Genomic DNA, 17,617 nt, shown 5'->3' on the forward strand with positions numbered 1-17,617 from the left:
ATAAAAAATTCCATCGTCAACAAACAACATACTGTATCTATCTTCTTCGGTTTAGAAAAAGCATACGATACAACGTGGAAACATGGTATCTTAAAAGATTTACATGAATTTGGATTGAGGGGCAGATTACCTCAATTCATATCTCAGTTTTTAAACAACAGACAATTTCAAGTACGGGTAGGTTCCACATTGTCTGATTATTTCCACCAAGATCAGGGCGTCCCTCAAGGCAGCATCCTGTCTGTCACCCTTTTTAGCATCAAAATTAACAGCCTCACTAACGTCCTGAACAGTTGTGTTGATGGGTCCCTTTTCGTGGACGATTTCAATATTTCATGTCGTGGTAAGAACATGCACGCAATAGAAAGGCAGCTACAACTCTGCCTTAACAAAATCCAAAAATGGGCCAATGAAAATGGCTTTAAGTTTTCAAAATCCAAAACAAATTGTATTCACTTTTGTCGTAAATACAGACCACACAAGGATCCAGACCTATCTTTAGATGGTACTCCCATCAAGGTAGTAGAAGAGGCCAAATTCCTGGGACTCATATTCGACCGCCACCTGACATTCTTGCCACACATAAAATATTTGAAAACCAAGTGCTTGAAGGCTCTGGACTTACTAAAAGTCGTTTCAAATACAGAGTGGGAATGGGATCAGATTACCCTCCTTCACTTGTACAGATCTTTGGTTCGCTCTAAACTAGACTACGGCTCCATTGTTTATGGTGGAGCCTGCAAAAGCAATTTAGAAAAACTAGATTCTATCCACCACCAAGGCCTGAGGCTCTGCCTGGGAGCTTTTAGGACCTCTCCGGTAGACAGTCTATATGCAGAGGCTAACGAACCTTCCTTGAACAACGCCGCATTAAACTTTCACTGCAGTATATCACTAAACTACGTTCAAATCAGTCCAATCCAGCATACAATTGTGTTTTCAACCCTCTCTATGAAAACTTGTTTCCTAAACTGCCAAGCCTGGTTCCACCACTTGGAATCAGAATTCAACCACACATATCTGCAGCTAAAATTGATCTCAATAGCATAGCACCTTACCGACTCCTGTCTTCACCACCCTGGCAGATGGTGAAACCACAGGTCGATCTTACCCTCACTAAATTCAAAAAGTCTGAAACAAATCCCTTGGTGTTCCAGCAGGAATACATCCAGTTACGTTCCAAGTATGACACCCATAGATCCATTTTCACAGACGGATCCAAGGATGAGGGCCAAGTCGCCAGTGCTACAGTCATTGGATCTAAGACTGTCTCCTCTAGGATTCCCGACAACAGTTCCATTTTCACTGCCGAGGCCAAAGCTATCTTTTCAGCTTTGACCTATATTAAACAGCAGAATCATTCCAAAAAACTTCATCGTTTTCACAGATTCATTATCTTGCCTTCAAGCACTTCAAAATGTTACTTCAAGTCACCCAATCATTCTGGACATTTTGGAACTTTACAACGACCTCTCTACTGGCCAATGTGACATCGTCCTCTGCTGGTTGCCGGGTCACGTCGGCATAGCAGGTAACACAAAAGCCGATGCTGCAGCAAAAGCAGCTCTTGACAAGCCCTTATCTCCACTGCTGATCCCGTACAGTGATTTCAAACCCACTATCAAAAGCTATACTCGGGACCTCATGCAAAAAACGATGGGACACTCAAGTAGGAAGAAATAAACTGTATGAATTGAAACCAACAATTGGTTATACCTACTTGGGTTGTCAGTCAAGACGTGATGAGGTAATTTTACGACGATGTCGTATTGGCCACAGTCGATTTACTCATGACTATCTGCTGAAAACGGATGGGGATGGACCCCCCATGTGTGTCTCTTGCGATGAGGTTTTCACCATCAAGCATATTCTGCTTGAATGCGTGGACTTATCGTCTGCAAGGGACTCACATTATGATGCAACAAACCTAAAAGATCTGTTCTCCCGCGTGAGCGCTCATCTGATAGTGAACTACCTGAGGGAAGTTGATCTGTATCATAAATTGTAACTGTGAAATGTAACTATCATAAATTGTAACTGTGAAATGTGACTAACAAATTGCCTGCCTTTAAATTTGATGCTATTACTTTTTCTGCTTTTAAATGACAATGTAATGAATATATGTTTTTGAAATAAAACTCATTCCGAGTATGTACTTACAATGTTTATTAATGCAAACTTGTTCTCGTCACTATATGGCTGGAATAATGCCGATGTGACGCAAAACCAACTCAACTCAACATTGTCAATGTGTTTTAATTAATATATCCCCACATTTCACAACCGTACAGCAAGATTGGTTTCACCATTGAATCAAAGAGATATAGTTGACATTGTATTGATAAGTCTAACATTCGACTTCTGCGTAAAAAAAAACAATACATGACTTTAGTAGCTTATTGACAGAGATTTGATTAAGATAATTTGAAAGAACATTTTCTATCAATAACAACTCCAAGATATTTACACACAATAACGGTTTTCTTTAGTTGAACCTAACTTGTTAAAATATCCAGTTGGGACATTCCCATTTATATATGGTTGTTGCCCTAATTAATTCCTAGTCCAGTGTCTGACAATTGGGACGTCTAACTAATCATGTGAAATCAAACAACTTTTCCTGGATTCAATACAGGATTTACTTTGGTATTCAGTCAATGATAATCAGAGTTTATCATTATTCTTCATTTTGATATTCAAATTTCAATTGTTGAATTTTGAATTTTAATTCACGCCTTTTGCGGACATCACTGATGTCGGTGCTGCAGCCTCTTCACTTGTAACTTCAGTTTCCTGTAAAGAAATTTTATATTTTATTTCTCAGATTTCACACACAGAAACAGAGTGGAAGATCATCATTGATGAGTTTGAGGACAAGTGGCAGTTTCCCCACTGTATCGGGGCTCTGGACGGGAAGCACATATCTATCAGGGCTCCTAAAAGCAATCAGCAATATTCCAGATATATGGCGTCAGTCTGTAAATAATCAAGACTGGACAATCCAGTGATCAACATCGATGTATTGGGATATGATGACATGTGTCAACCAAGCCAGTGAGCCTGACCAGTCACCTCTGATCCTGTTAGTCACCTCTTACGGCAAGCAAAGGTTACTGAACCTGCTGAAGACCAATTCTAACCCGGATCTTCACAGGCCTAATAGATATAACATGAAATGTTTTGACACATCTTACCAACAACATAGACTGTCTTGTTTGCGCTGTAGTCTTCATTTAGGACAGAACACCTGAACTGTCTCCCGTTGTCTTCATCTGAGACTGTATGTACCAGTGTTGACGCCCCTGTATACTGACATTCATCTGACGACAAAGGACTGTCGTAGGTGATGTTTTGGTCGTTGAGGTACGATGTCCAGGTGGTGAACTCGTTGTCTACAGATCGCCATTGCCATGTCCACAGGTTCTGGAGGTTGTTCTCATCAAACTGGTTCCCGATCCTTCCTGTACATCTCATTGACAAGAGCTGACCTTCATCATACCGGAGACTGACAGGAGTTGGGAACATCTCTATCTGTTCTGGGTAGGCTGAAAGACAGAAATGAATAGAGGATCAAATCAATCATTTCAGTGCTCGACTAAAAATGAGGAATGGTTTGTTTGTTATTTGTAACTGTGATAATCCGGCAATATACCATATACACACCAGTCTTATCACAACTGCTTGTAAATAATCATGTCATGTCAAATACGCCTCTGAGTCAGACCACTGATACATTTGATGGCCTTTTATGATAAGCAAAATTTCCCTGTGGTCAATATTACCCTTTCACAACCTTAAAGACCCTATTCTCCCCAGTTCCAATGTGTACAAAGATGTAGGCCAAGTTTCAGTCAAAACTTTGTTACACATAGGTATTCAAGCCACCAATTTTACTTCTTACTTCTGGCTGTGATGCTGACTGTTGTCTCGTCATTTCTAGCTGACCCCGCCATGTATGACGTGGTGCAGTAGTATGTAGAAGCAGCATCAGCACATATCAGATCTGTCAGGATGAACTGTATATAGCCTGTTGCTCCACTGATAAAACCCGAGGCTGTCATCCGTTGTTGTAGCCTTGTGTCCACTACTTGTACTGACGTATCTGTGTTGGTCAATCGTATTATAGGCTGATCAGAGCCAGTAGAGGACTTCTTGCCGATCTCTATGGTAAACACCTGTGTTATCCCAGGTGCATTTGGGCTACAACGTGCAGTCAACTGAGATGTTGGGTTACTGCTCCCAATTGTTATTTGACGCTGTGATACGGTCAGGCTTGCCCCGATGACTGGAACAAAAAGACAAAACTCAGTAGCGTACAGGTGAGGTGAGGTGAAATTGGGTTAACGTCGTGCTTGAGAATATTTCGCTCATATGACGACGTGCATGCGTGTGTATGTGCGGCTGCTTGTACTAGCCCAGACTGAAGCTGGTTTTATAGTGCTGGCCCACTGAGATACCATGAGCTGCAGTGAAGCATGAATACCCCACTCAGACACATTATACTGACTCCGAGCCGACCAGTCCTTGTTGTACCCATTAATGCCGAGTACCAACAAGTACCATATTTTAACCTCTTTTGGTATGACGCGGTCGGGGATCGAACCCGCGACCTTCCGCTCACCGGGCGGACGCTCTAACCACTACACCACGGAGGCGGTCAGTAGCGTACAGACTGAAGACAGGCTTTACATAATTAGAGGGCATAATGGCCTTCACTACTAATCTTTTCTACCACTACTTAAATTAACATGGTTCACACATTCAAGTTCCTTCCCAGTATCATTCCACCATTGTAGTATTTTGTACCCATGTGGGGAATTGAACCTGGGTCTTCGGCGTGACGAGTGAACGCTTTAACCACTAGGCCGCTTCAACACGCCTCACAGTTAACATGACTAAAAGTATATACACTTGTATGAGGGCTACCATATCTACAATAACATTTCTATCACAGTTTGTTGCTTTCCATGTCTTACTTCAGCATAGTGAAAACAAATCAGTTCATGGCAATACTTGAAGCCCCTGTAAACTCTGTATTGAGTGAACGCTTTAACCACTAGGCCATCCCACCGCCCTTTGTCCAGTGTGAACAAATATATACTACTCAAAAGAAGTCAAGGACACCCTTTCTTTCATACTGCTATTGTTAATCTGTTTCGTGTTCTTTAACATCTTTTGAGACCGCATATCTTTTGAAACAAATTGATCAAACGGTCTGTTTTCAACATATGCTGTTTTATTAAAACTATTTCGAACCTCAGATTTCAGTAGAACAATTTAACTCGATACTCTGATTTTTTTGTCATGTCCATGAATTCATGAATAACGTTTCATCGTATACAAATGCCTACAATTTCACTGTTATAAACTTTGGTCGGGTTACGCGTTGCATATGTGCTCGCGGGACGAAGAACACCCCAGTAAACATGTTGTCATGCTCGTTTTGGATCCGATGACATATATGCATCCATCCCAATGACGGACTATACACTGTCTAGCACGTTGTACCAGATTTCACTAGACGACAGGTCACAAGTTGTCAAATTTGAACGCTCTCTTACAACAAACATTATTTATTTATTTATTTATTTTTTATTTTATTTTTTTTATTTTTATTTATTTATTTATTTATTCTAATGTGTCAGTATACTATAAGTATCACATGACTCTTTTAGCAAAGTCTACAAGAAATCACAGACTCGTGTTATTCATAAATGCAAAGTATGTAACCGCCATACCACGCGAAGCCATTTGACACAGTATTCAAACCCAACGTCTCGTTGGTATCTTGTGTCCCCGAACTATTTCAAAATGTCCGCAATTCGCGATACAACTACAGGTGTATAATGCTCTAGCAACACAGGTGGTGACTTACCTGATTCCAAAACGAACGCTGTAACATATCCAAGACGCCATTTCGGCATATGTCACCGCGATATCACGAATATTTAGCTTTTAAAACGCCGCGTTCAAGTCTCTTCCAAGTGGCACTCAACTGCTGCACACCCGTCCGTGACCTCTATTGGCGGAAGAATATCTCAGGTAAATCGCAAAGACCCTCAGGTAATTATCACTCCACTTCGTCCCCAAGTCCTGTTAGACTGCTAATGGCCACTGATTGATGGCCAAGGAGGATTAAAACAGATTATGAAATGCAGTTTAGGAAAATTCCACGCGCTTATTCCCCACGCGGAGTGACACGCATGGGTTGCTGAAGAATGTTACCCAGATGATCACGGGACACAAATCCCTTATGCGTCGAGGCAAACTTAAAAAGTTATCCATACAAAGTAAGTTTGTGTTCAACAACAAACAAAGTTTCACGTCTTCCTGTTCGACAAACCGTGACCTCATTTTATCTATATTTAAAACATCGCCTTTAAATTTTTGAATAATGTTGTCATTACTTCGCTGGAGTAGGGACGATGGGGTAGTCTAGTGGTTAAGGCGTTCGATCGTCACGCTGAAGAACCTGTTTCGATTCCCCACATGGGTACAATGTGTGAAGCCCATTTCTGTTGCCCCCGTGATATTGCTGGAATATTGCTAAAAGCGGCGTAAAACTAAACTCAGATGCGCGTATATCGTTGTTCGCGTATAATTGTTCTTCGGCAACAATGGCCGACCTTTTGTGGGAGCGATAGTGAAGATGACGCTCTTGAATTAGCGGTAATCGGCATGCTCGCCAGTTTACAACCCGAAAAAACAAAGACGTCTTGTTGGGTACGCCCCTGGATTGCAAATTACAAATTTACTTATGTAGATGTTGGCTCAAATGGGAGAGTTAGTGATGCAGGAATATTTGCCAATTCTACATTACACCATGCTCTTGAATCAAACACTTTGAATGTTAGAGGTCCATCCCCCTTAGAGGGAAGATAAGAGTCAGTTCCCTATGTCATTGTTGGGGATGATGCATTTCCACATAAACCATATATCATGAAGCCTTTCCCTTTCAGGGATATGAGTGATGACAAAACAATATTCAATTACAGGTTATCACGAGCACGAAGGGTCTCTGAAAATGCTTTTGTCATTCTGACCAGTAGATTTGGTGTCTTTTAGAGAAGTCTGGGTGTTGACAATAACACAGGCCAATTGATTGTTGTCGCATGTGTGGCGCTCCATAACTTCCTTCGCAATGTATCGATATATGGTAGGTTATCGGCTTGTGTCAGAACATTTCATGGTCTTTCCAGTTATTTTGATTGTCGTATAGGTACTAGACATGGCTGCATCCTCAGCCCTCAATTGTTTATTATCTTTATTTATCAGCTTATGGAAAGTACGGAGCAATTTGGTGGCCGTGGTATATTCATTACACCTGATGTAAATAATATATATGCTCTAATGTTTGCGGATGATGTTTCCTCAGTCTCGGATACTGCTTTCCAGCTTCAGAAGAAGATTCATGGTCTTGAGAATTTTCGTCAACTTGCTGGCATGGTCTATATTGATACGACTGAAGTTATTGTTTTCAGGAATAGTGGGCCCCTTAGATATACCAATGTCCCTTGTGATTCGGGATTTTGTCCTTTTTGCAAAAACATGAATCTTAATTTCATTTAAGATGAAATACATGTTTTACTTTATTGTAAAGCCTACCTAGAAATAAGGAATAAATTTGTGGATAAAAATTTGAAACACTCTCTATCACAACACAGTTTTGTCAACATAATGTATTCAACAAACATAAATATTATAAATAATTTAAATAAAAAAATCTGATGTTTTTTCTGTAAAGCGCATGTAACTTCATGCAAAATATATGTCTATAGATGTATTTTGGGCCTGTGGCCTATTACTGAATAAAATGTCTGTCTGTCTGTCAATACTGTGATAAAATTTAAACATGTCATTCAATATACATGTGTTAAAATACCCTAAATTTTATGTACATCATATGTTTCCTCCAAACAAACTCAATGCAAAACAATAAATTTTTGATACATTTGCATATGATGTTTTGTTTTTGGTGTATATAACATGGGATATTTCATAAAATATCTTCCTACTCCCGTGTGGTAATTTGGTCACAAATTGTACAAATGAGTGAACATGTATTTTACAAACATGATCAATTATTAACATGGCTGTTGACAAGTTTCAATTACCAAATGTCAAAATACTTAAAATGCCAGCTTTTGTAACTGTATTCACATTGTGATTACAATAATTCGTTTTTACCACACATTGGGACCCTCATTGAAATGTAGGTCACAATTTGACAGCATGTCAAAAAACGCATGTACTCTTGCAACTGCTGCGCCAGTATTTAAGACTGTACACTCAGCGATATTCCAGCTATATGGTGGGAGCCTGTGTTATCGAGTCTGGGCCAGACAATCCCGTGATCCGAAGCATGAGCATCCGTCTGGGAACCAATGGCATGGCTCAACCAAGTCAGCGATCCTGACCCACCGATCACGTTAGTCGCCACTTACGACAAGCACGGGTTACTGAAGGCACATTCTAACCCGGATCTTCACGGGACCAGACAATCCCTCTGAACAACAGTGCAAACCATGATCTACACAATTGGCCTACAATGATGTGTGTGTCGGGCAAATGAGTGAGTGTAACCACCCGAACCTGATAGTCGCCTCTAACAACAAGCATGGGTTACTGCATACAAAACCAAACCTAGGTCTTAATTAGAAATAATTTCGTTAGCGCCTCGCTCAGCAATATTGCAGCTAACCTGAGGCGGTCCTTGAACAAGAAGTACGGACCAGCGCCGCTATAGTCATACAACCTGTTATCGCTGATGATGGCAAGCACAGGCTAATGCAGGCTAGTACTGTAACTGGCCTGCGTCGCGTAGGTGAGCTGAAATGAGATGACACAGAAATGACCATTTTAGGTTAATGCCTGCACCGCGTGACGGGACCCGTACACCGCAGGGAATTTAGGCGATAATCAATGGACAATTACGCCAGTAAGGCCTGATTTAGGGAGTGGAAGAACACTCGCATGCCCTGCCCGTTCAGGTGAACTTTGTCTCTGGCACTGATGTGGGTGTCGGTGATGTCAGGGTGCTGAGCCACTTCCCTCCCAGTTCCCGCACAACATTGGCAACGCGCCTGTTAAGTTTGCGCCGCTTGATATCTATGGCCCGCGGGTTCTGGGCCCCCTCCATGCTAGCCTGGGCAGCATGCATGACCATATGATTGTGGCTTTTGACACCTAAGATGCAGGTAGAGTAAATTGTGATATATAGTATCAAAGAGCAGTTTAGCTGGTGTCATTTCATGGTCTTTCCAGTTATTTTGATTGTCGTATAGGTACTAGACATGGCTGCATCCTCAGCCCTCAATTGTTTATTATCTTTATTTATCAGCTTATGGAAAGTACGGAGCAATTTGGTGGCCGTGGTATATTCATTACACCTGATGTAAATAATATATATGCTCTAATGTTTGCGGATGATGTTTCCTCAGTCTCGGATACTGCTTTCCAGCTTCAGAAGAAGATTCATGGTCTTGAGAATTTTCGTCAACTTGCTGGCATGAAGGTCTATATTGATACGACTGAAGTTATTGTTTTCAGGAATAGTGGGCCCCTTAGATATACCAATGTCCCTTGTGATTCGGGATTTTGTCCTTTTTGCAAAAACATGAATCTTAATTTCATTGAAGATGAAATACATGTTTTACTTTATTGTAAAGCCTACCTAGAAATAAGGAATAAATTTGTGGATAAAAATTTGAAACACCCTCTATCACAACACAGTTTTGTCAACATAATGTATTCAACAAACATAAATATTATAAATAATTTAAATAAAAATCTGATGTTTTTCTGTAAAGCGCATGTAACTTTCATGCAAAATATATGTCTATAGATGTATTTTGGGCCTGTGGCCTATTACTGAATAAAATGTCTGTCTGTCTGTCAATACTGTGATAAAATTTAAACATGTCATTCAATATACATGTGTTAAAATACCCTAAATTTTATGTACATCATATGTTTCCTCCAAACAAACTCAATGCAAAACAATACATTTTTGATACATTTGCATATGATGTTTTGTTTTGGGTGTATATAACATGGGATATTTCATAAAATATCTTCCTTCTCCCGTGTGGTAATTTGGTCACAAATTGTACAAATGAGTAAACATGTATTTTACAAACATGATCAATTATTAACATGGCTGTTGACAAGTTTCAATTACCAAATGTCAAAATACTTAAAATGCCAGCTTTTGTAACTGTATTCACATTGTGATTACAATAATTCGTTTTTACCACACATTGGGACCCTCATTGAAATGTAGGTCACAATTTGACAGCATGTCAAAAAACGCATGTACTCTTGCAACTGCTGCGCCAGTATTTAAGACTGTACACTCAGCGATATTCCAGCTATATGGTGGGAGCCTGTAAGTTATCGAGTCTGGGCCAGACAATCCCGTGATCCGAAGCATGAGCATCCGTCTGGGAACCAATTGCATGGCTCAACCAAGTCAGCGAGCCTGACCCACCGATCCCGTTAGTCGCCACTTACGACAAGCACGGGTTACTGAAGGCACATTCTAACCCGGATCTTCACGGGACCAGACAATCCCTCTGAACAACAGTGCAAACCATGATCTACACAATTGGCCTACAATGATGTGTGTCGGGCAAATGAGTGAGTGTAACCACCCGAACCTGATAGTCGCCTCTAACAACAAGCATGGGTTACTGCATACAAACCAAACCTAGGTCTTAATTAGAAATAATTTCGTTAGCGCCTCGCTCAGCAATATTGCAGCTAACCTGAGGCGGTCCTTGAACAAGAAGTACGGACCAGCGCCGCTATAGTCATACAACCTGTTATCGCTGATGATGGCAAGCACAGGCTAATGCAGGCTAGTACTGTAACTGGCCTGCGTCGCGTAGGTGAGCTGAAATGAGATGACACAGAAATGACCATTTTAGGTTAATGCCTGCACCGCGTGACGGGACTCGTACACCGCAGGGAATTTAGGCGATAATCAATGGACAATTACGCCAGTAAGGCATGATTTAGGGAGTGGAAGAACACTCGCATGCCCTGCCCGTTCAGGTGAACTTTGTCTCTGGCACTGATGTGGGTGTCGGTGATGTCAGGGTGCTGAGCCACTTTCCCTCCCAGTTCCCGCACAACATTGGCAACGCGCCTGTTAAGTTTGCGCCCCTTGATATCTATGGCCCGCGGGTTCTGGGCCCCCTCCATGCTAGCCTGGGCAGCATGCATGACCATATGATTGTGGCTTTTGGACACCTAAGATGCAGGTAGAGTAAATTGTGATATATAGTATCAAAGAGCAGTTTAGCTGGTGTAGCGCAGAGATCATTCGAGCCTAAGTGGATAACCACGACTTTTGGTTGTGCCTCCTGTGTGATAAGCCTATCGATGATGGTACGGAACTGGGCCCATCGCATCCCCCCCCTTTGACCAGCCACTTGCCGCTGATTGCAAATCGCTTACCTGCCTCCGTATGATGAAGCAGCCGGGCCAAGTAGCTGGACCCGATGAACCAGGCTGCATCTGAAACTCGTGGAGATAGTTGTAGGATTTTGCATAACATTTCGCCCTAATGTAAAGATCATAGGATGGATGGTATGCGGATGTATGTCCGGTAAGCCGCCGACTTCCAACGCCCCAGTTCCTGGATCTGTTGTGAACTGACGCCCTGTAATGCTGCTGTGGTGGCGGCCCCTATGTGAAATGAATGTGACGAGAACAAACTAGGGTTAATGGGCTCCGGGATTGACGCCAAAGCCTTTTTGAGCACCGCCTGAAATTGAAATTTTGTTAGTGGGGAGCTGTCAAAAAGAGTGAAAAAATACCCCGTACCGGTAGGTCTGATGCAGCGGAAACGCTGCACTGCTGAGACAGGACATAATGGGGAGTTCGGCAACGCCTAAAAGATGATGTATGCTCCCAGACCATCCTGATCTGTTTTGGAGCTCCGCAAATGTACCTGTATGGCTGATAAGTCACCTGCGACGGTTATATCTGAAAACAGGCAAGCTCTGTTAGTGATGTCCTTTGCTGAAGCTGCTACCAGCTCACCGACTCTGAAAAATCCAAAGAAAGTCAACAAATATGCGGCAGCAAACAGCGCTACCTCGTAGGACTGGCTGCAGACCAAAGGCAAGGCACGAATGATCTCTGCAAGCAGGTGAGTCGTTATTGGTTGTCGAGTATGCTGTTGATGAGACAATCTAGACATACCTGCAAGGGCTTCCTGAACAAGGAAGTGGTGCGACACATCACAGATATTATGCAATTTGTGGATTGCTGCCAGCGCCGATACATATGACCTGGCTGTGGCAGGCAACCTACCTGACACCGATAAATAAGCAATGAACTGCAGCCATTGGTCCAGCGGTATAGGCCAAAGAGACGGTAAACCAAATGCAGCGCGGAATTGTTCAAACGCTGTTTTGCCTGCCTGATAAGTGCGCCATGTAATTGGTGCCAATGATGATGTGATGAGTCGGTTAACCTCAGACATCAGATGTCCCACATGTCGTCGGGAGTGGGGGTTGGTAACTTGTCCGCATGAGGCGCTGCTGACCTGAATCTGCTATAAGGTTAGCGTGGGTGTCAATATATTTTGCTTTGAACAGAATGTTGTGTCTGAGACATAAAAGCATCTAAGAAGTGACATGACCCGTGGAGGCTTCGCTGTCTGACGGTTTATTATGTGGACCACAGCCTGATTATCACAAAAAAAACATTATCCGGCTGTTTGAGAGAACAGAGCCCCACAACTTGATTGCAAGAACGATAGGGAATAGTTCAAGCATGGTTAAATCCTTCAGCCATCCCTTTTCATGCCACTGTACTGGCCAGCGACCATTAGTCCAATGGCCCTTAAAGTAAGCACCGAATCCCTGGCTGCTGGCTGCATCTGTAAAGAGTTGTGCCTCCTGCGAGTTTGACCATTGAGGGTGCAAGAATAAAGTGGTGCCATTATGACTAGCAAGAAATTGGAGCCATACTTTTAAGTCTGCGCGGATACCCTGTGTAATTCTGATTCTATGGTGCGGCTGAGAACACCCTTTTTGAGCATCGATGAGGCGCCGAATAAATGGTCGTCCTATGGGTATAGCCTTACAGACAAAGTTGAGTTTACCGACAATTGATTGTAAATTGCGCAATGTCACTTTTTTGTTGTGTGCTGTCAATATGTGATTGAGCTGTTGTGTCAGCTGTTCTACCTTATCCCGTGGCAGCCTGATTTCACCTTTAACTGTATCAATGGTTAAGCCCAAATATGTTAAGCATGTTGAAGCGTGAACTGTTTTGTCCGGGGCCACCCAAGTGATTGAATAGCTGCAATGATGATGTGAGCAAATGCTCACAATTTAGGCTGGTTTGGTCAGCCAGGATGAAATCATCAAGGTTGCTGCTGGTATCTTTCCTAATAGCCCATTCCAAAAAGGTACTAAATTTTTCAAAAAGAGCACAAGAAATTGCACAACCAAAAGGGAGACATTTGTCAATGTAGAATTTGTGTTGAAAGTGCATGCCAAGAAGAAAGAATGGACTAGGTGATACAGGAAGAAGCCGAAAGGCTGATTTTATGTCAAATTTTGCCATGTATGCAGTTTTCCCTAAGGATTGTACCATGGCGACTGCCTGGTCGAAGCTGTTATACTGTACTGTGCAGAATTCTTGTGGAATGAAATCATTGACTGACTGGCCTGATGGATAAGATAGGTGATGAATGAGGCGGAAGGCAGCCTCTGTGTTTGATGTGGATTGTGTTTTCTTGGGAACCAGGCCAAGTGGGGAAACTATAAGGGTCTGTACAGGGGGTGACGAGAATGGTCCAGCAATACGACCTGCTTCTATTTCCTTTGTCAGCTTATGCAAGATGATATGTGGATTAGCGTTAGCAGATGATAAACTGAAGCCTTGGTTAAAACCTTCCTGAAGTATAGTACTGTCATTTGCATTAATGTGGTGATAAGAAATTAGCCATGGGGTGAGGTTGCAGACTTTGATTGGTGAGGGTGCTAGTTCAAGATTGGCGGGTGTTGCAGATGGGGTTATTGTTGGCATGCGCTGGAAATGTGCCATGTTTGGGCCTAGAGCCTTTATGCTGAAAGCAGATACTGGCTCCGTGCCCTCTGCTGTCACATGACTGGCACTTGTGCACATAGTTGCAGTTCTGCCTTCTGCAACCCTGCTTGTTGAAATCCCAACATACAGGTGCAGCAGTGTAGGCACGCTGGTTATGGTTATTGCTAGGGGGTCTGTTGGCAGATTGCAGGGGTTGACGCTGGTTGGGGAGCCTTAACTCAAGCCACAGCTGACCGTCAATGGTGCCCCAAGGTCGTGTAAGGTTACGCTCCATACGTTGTCTGAATTGATTGTCGTACTGTGCCCACCAATCCCCACCCAAGCGTGCCGCTGCCCCTCGCACTGTCTCCATGTATGCAAGCAAATGCTGCACAATGTTCGTATCCTGGTGCTTTTCAATATAAATACTTATAAAGGTATTAGAAGCTGACGTCCACTGGCCTATGGTCAGTGACCGTGAGGGTTGCTGCTTAGGCCTGAATACTACCTGTCCGGAGCTGTTAAGCTCCATAGAAAAATTCACGGCTTCCTGTGACACATCTTTTTGGGGTGGCAGCAATTGGCGCAGGTCTACGAATTCCCCCCTATGTATTTTTTCTCGTATAGACGCTCTAACATGGGAGCCAAGGTGTTCGGTTTGCACATGAAGCTGCTGGTAGCGTAAGAAACGCCGCTGGAGTGTATCTGGGTAGCCAGTGAGTGGGCTGGACAGATGGCTGTAAGTTAGGACTAAGAGAGTGAACACGTGCATGTGCGGGATATGGAGCGCGTGGGGAGGGAGGTGAAACATCACCCGGCTGAATGATTATACTATTAGCAGCATTAGCAAGCGACCTACCTGTTTCTGTGTCTTCCCGGCTGGTCCCTGGAGCTGGCTCTGTGCTGACCGTCAGCGGCACCCTGGGGGTGTTGTCACCTCGCTGATCCCGCGACGCGCTCAAACGAGAAGCTTTCGCTCTCCCCGACACTAGACGGTGGTTTAGGGCTGATTTGCGCTTTGGAGGCATTTCGAATTAAATGGGAGGGGCGGACTTTCGTAGAGCAGTGAAACACAGACTTTTTATAGAGCAGGTAGCCGGAGCATGTGAAGCATGCTATTAAAAAACGTGACGTAATGCCGGCGGATATTACGTGGCTCTAAGCTTAGCTGCACGTGAGGCAAGTTGGTGACGTAAGCAGAAGTGAATTCAAGCGTGGGAATTAGATGGTAGACGAAATCAAAACAATGGAGAGGTTAGAAATTGGAACAAAACGGTAACGCTGTCAACATGGCTGGAATTAATAAACGAATTTAAAAGGTGAGTTTTCGCTGTCTTGGGTGATCCATGATTTTGGCTTGGAATTGCGGAGGAAGCTGTTTTCGGTGAGTCGTGGCATATAACTTTTGAAATAATGATCCGATTGTGACCATTTATAGCTCAGTTTGTAGGGAATTCATCTCGCTTTCGATCCGTAGGCCTCGACGGGGTCTTAAAAATAGTGTACGTTGTGAAATCTAGCTTTGATTGAGGAGGGGGTGGTTCCGTCGTTACATCCGATCCCTTTCCTTTTATATAGTACTAGGGTAGGGTCTATATACCTATATGTCTTTCTAACGCTGTTTCTAAGCGTGACACGCCGCTGTGACATTGCTAAGGCACGTCAAATCGCGCATATCATCGATGACGATGAGATTGACATTTGTGGCTCAACCATGCCAACTGACATTTTGCCATCTACCTATGCTTCCCCAGGACAGGATATCCCTTCTGTCTCTCCCGAGGAACCTATCAGCACTCGACGTGTACAGGTCCGACTGTCTCCACACATGACTGCTTTCCATGGTCATCGCGAGGCTCATTTCACATTGGACAGTGGTGCCACTGGCAACATGATCCAGCTCTCCGCTGCTGAGATGCTTGACGTTGACATCATGAAAAGTACAGTCAGCGCGTCAGGCTGACGGTTCATCTCCTCTCAAAGTCGTCGGAGAAACCAAGTTCATTACAGTCCGTGATAGCAGGAGTTTGTGTTTGAAGGGCTTGTGGTTGAGGATCTTGATGTGGACATTATCGCCGGTATTCCCTTTATGGAACAAAATGATGTTTATGCTCGACCTGCCACCCAACAGATCATCCTCGGAGACGGATCATCCTTCACATATGGGATGAAGGACTCTGATGCCGCCCATCATAGCGTAGGACGTACTCACATCTTACGAAGCCAGGGCTCTTCTACTACAGTTTGGCCTGGTGACTTTGTGGAACTCATACTTCCTCCAGACTTTTCCTCTCCAGACAAATAACTTGCCATTCAACCACGCTTAGATAATAGTACATGCAGATCTGTCTGGTCTGCCCCCGGATGTGATTACCAGTGTCGCCGGCAGAATCCGAATACCCAACCTGACCAGCCAGCCACAAATACTGAAACACCATGACCACGTCTGCCAAGTTCTCCACATTTCTACATCATCTGAGACCAATTCGTCTCAACTTCAGCCCACTAGCCATCACAAGCAAGAAACCCCTCCTTCGGTCCCCTTTTCTGACTCTGTTCACCTTGATCCAGATCACCAGTTCTCGGATGACATGAGAGAAAAATTCCATGAACTTTTACAAGAATATGATGAGGTGTTCAACCCTTTTTTCGGGACCTTTTGAGGCAGCGGTGAACATGGGACCTGTTCAACCACCTCAACCAAAAGGACGTGTTCCCCAGTAATCATGAGACAAACTCGTTGAACTTCAGGAAAAGTTTGACCACCTCGAACACATGGGTGTATTTGCACGTCCTGAAGATATAGGAGTCTCCGTGGAATACCTAAATCCCTCATTCCTGGTCAAGAAACAAAGCGATTTCGCTTAGTTACAGCATCTCTCGGACGTTGGCAGGTATAGCAAACCCCAGCCCTCTCTCATGTCTGATGTAGACTCCACTCTTAGACACATCGCTTCATGGAAATATATCATTACAACTGACCTTACGCTTGCCTTCCATCAGATACCTCTCGCCAAGAACTCTATGAAGTACTGCGGTGTCGTAACTCCATTCAAAGGAGTACGTGTTTATACCCACTGTGCCATGGGCATGCCTGGGTCGGAAACGGCCCTGGAGGAGCTCATGTGCAGGGTTCTCGGTGACCTTCAACAAGAGGGCATTTTGGTTAAACTGGATGATGACATTTATTGTGGTGCCAACTCTATCCCTGAACTCCTGTCTAATTGGCGTCGTGTTCTAGACGCACTTTACCGAAACAACCTCCGCTTGTCAGCCAAGAAGACCTTCATCGCACCATCTTCTGTCAGCATCCTCGGATGGAGATGGAAGGAAGGTACCCTCACGGATTGCTCTCATCGTGTATCTGCATTTGCTTCCTGTCCCCCACCAGAGCGTGTTACAGGGTTGAGATCCTTTATTGGGGCACACAAGGTCCTGGCACGTGTCCTTCGTAACTGTGCATCGTACATCGCACTTTTGGATAATGCCCAGGCAGGCAAACAGTCGCAAGACAAAGTTGCATGGACGGATATCCTCTTGGACACCTTTACAGCTGCTAAGGCTGCTC

The 17,617-nt window shown here is 43.6% G+C and overlaps 1 protein-coding gene across 1 annotated transcript; it reads right to left on the reverse strand.

The window, feature by feature from the left end:
• Window positions 1-2,245: 2,245 nt before the first annotated feature.
• Window positions 2,246-5,992, reverse strand: LOC124265905. Its single transcript, XM_046700758.1, has 4 exons — window positions 5,876-5,992; window positions 3,902-4,285; window positions 3,195-3,545; window positions 2,246-2,793 (listed from the first exon to the last, which is right to left on the reverse strand). The coding sequence occupies exons 1-4, from the start codon at window positions 5,922-5,924 to the stop codon at window positions 2,786-2,788; spliced, it is 792 nt and encodes a 263-aa protein (XP_046556714.1). The 5' UTR covers window positions 5,925-5,992; the 3' UTR covers window positions 2,246-2,785.
• Window positions 5,993-17,617: the final 11,625 nt, after the last annotated feature.

This window comes from Haliotis rubra, unplaced genomic scaffold (assembly GCF_003918875.1).
Source record: "Haliotis rubra isolate DU_JTF1 unplaced genomic scaffold, ASM391887v1 Scf122, whole genome shotgun sequence".
In the NCBI taxonomy this organism is placed as follows: domain Eukaryota; kingdom Metazoa; phylum Mollusca; class Gastropoda; order Lepetellida; family Haliotidae; genus Haliotis; species Haliotis rubra.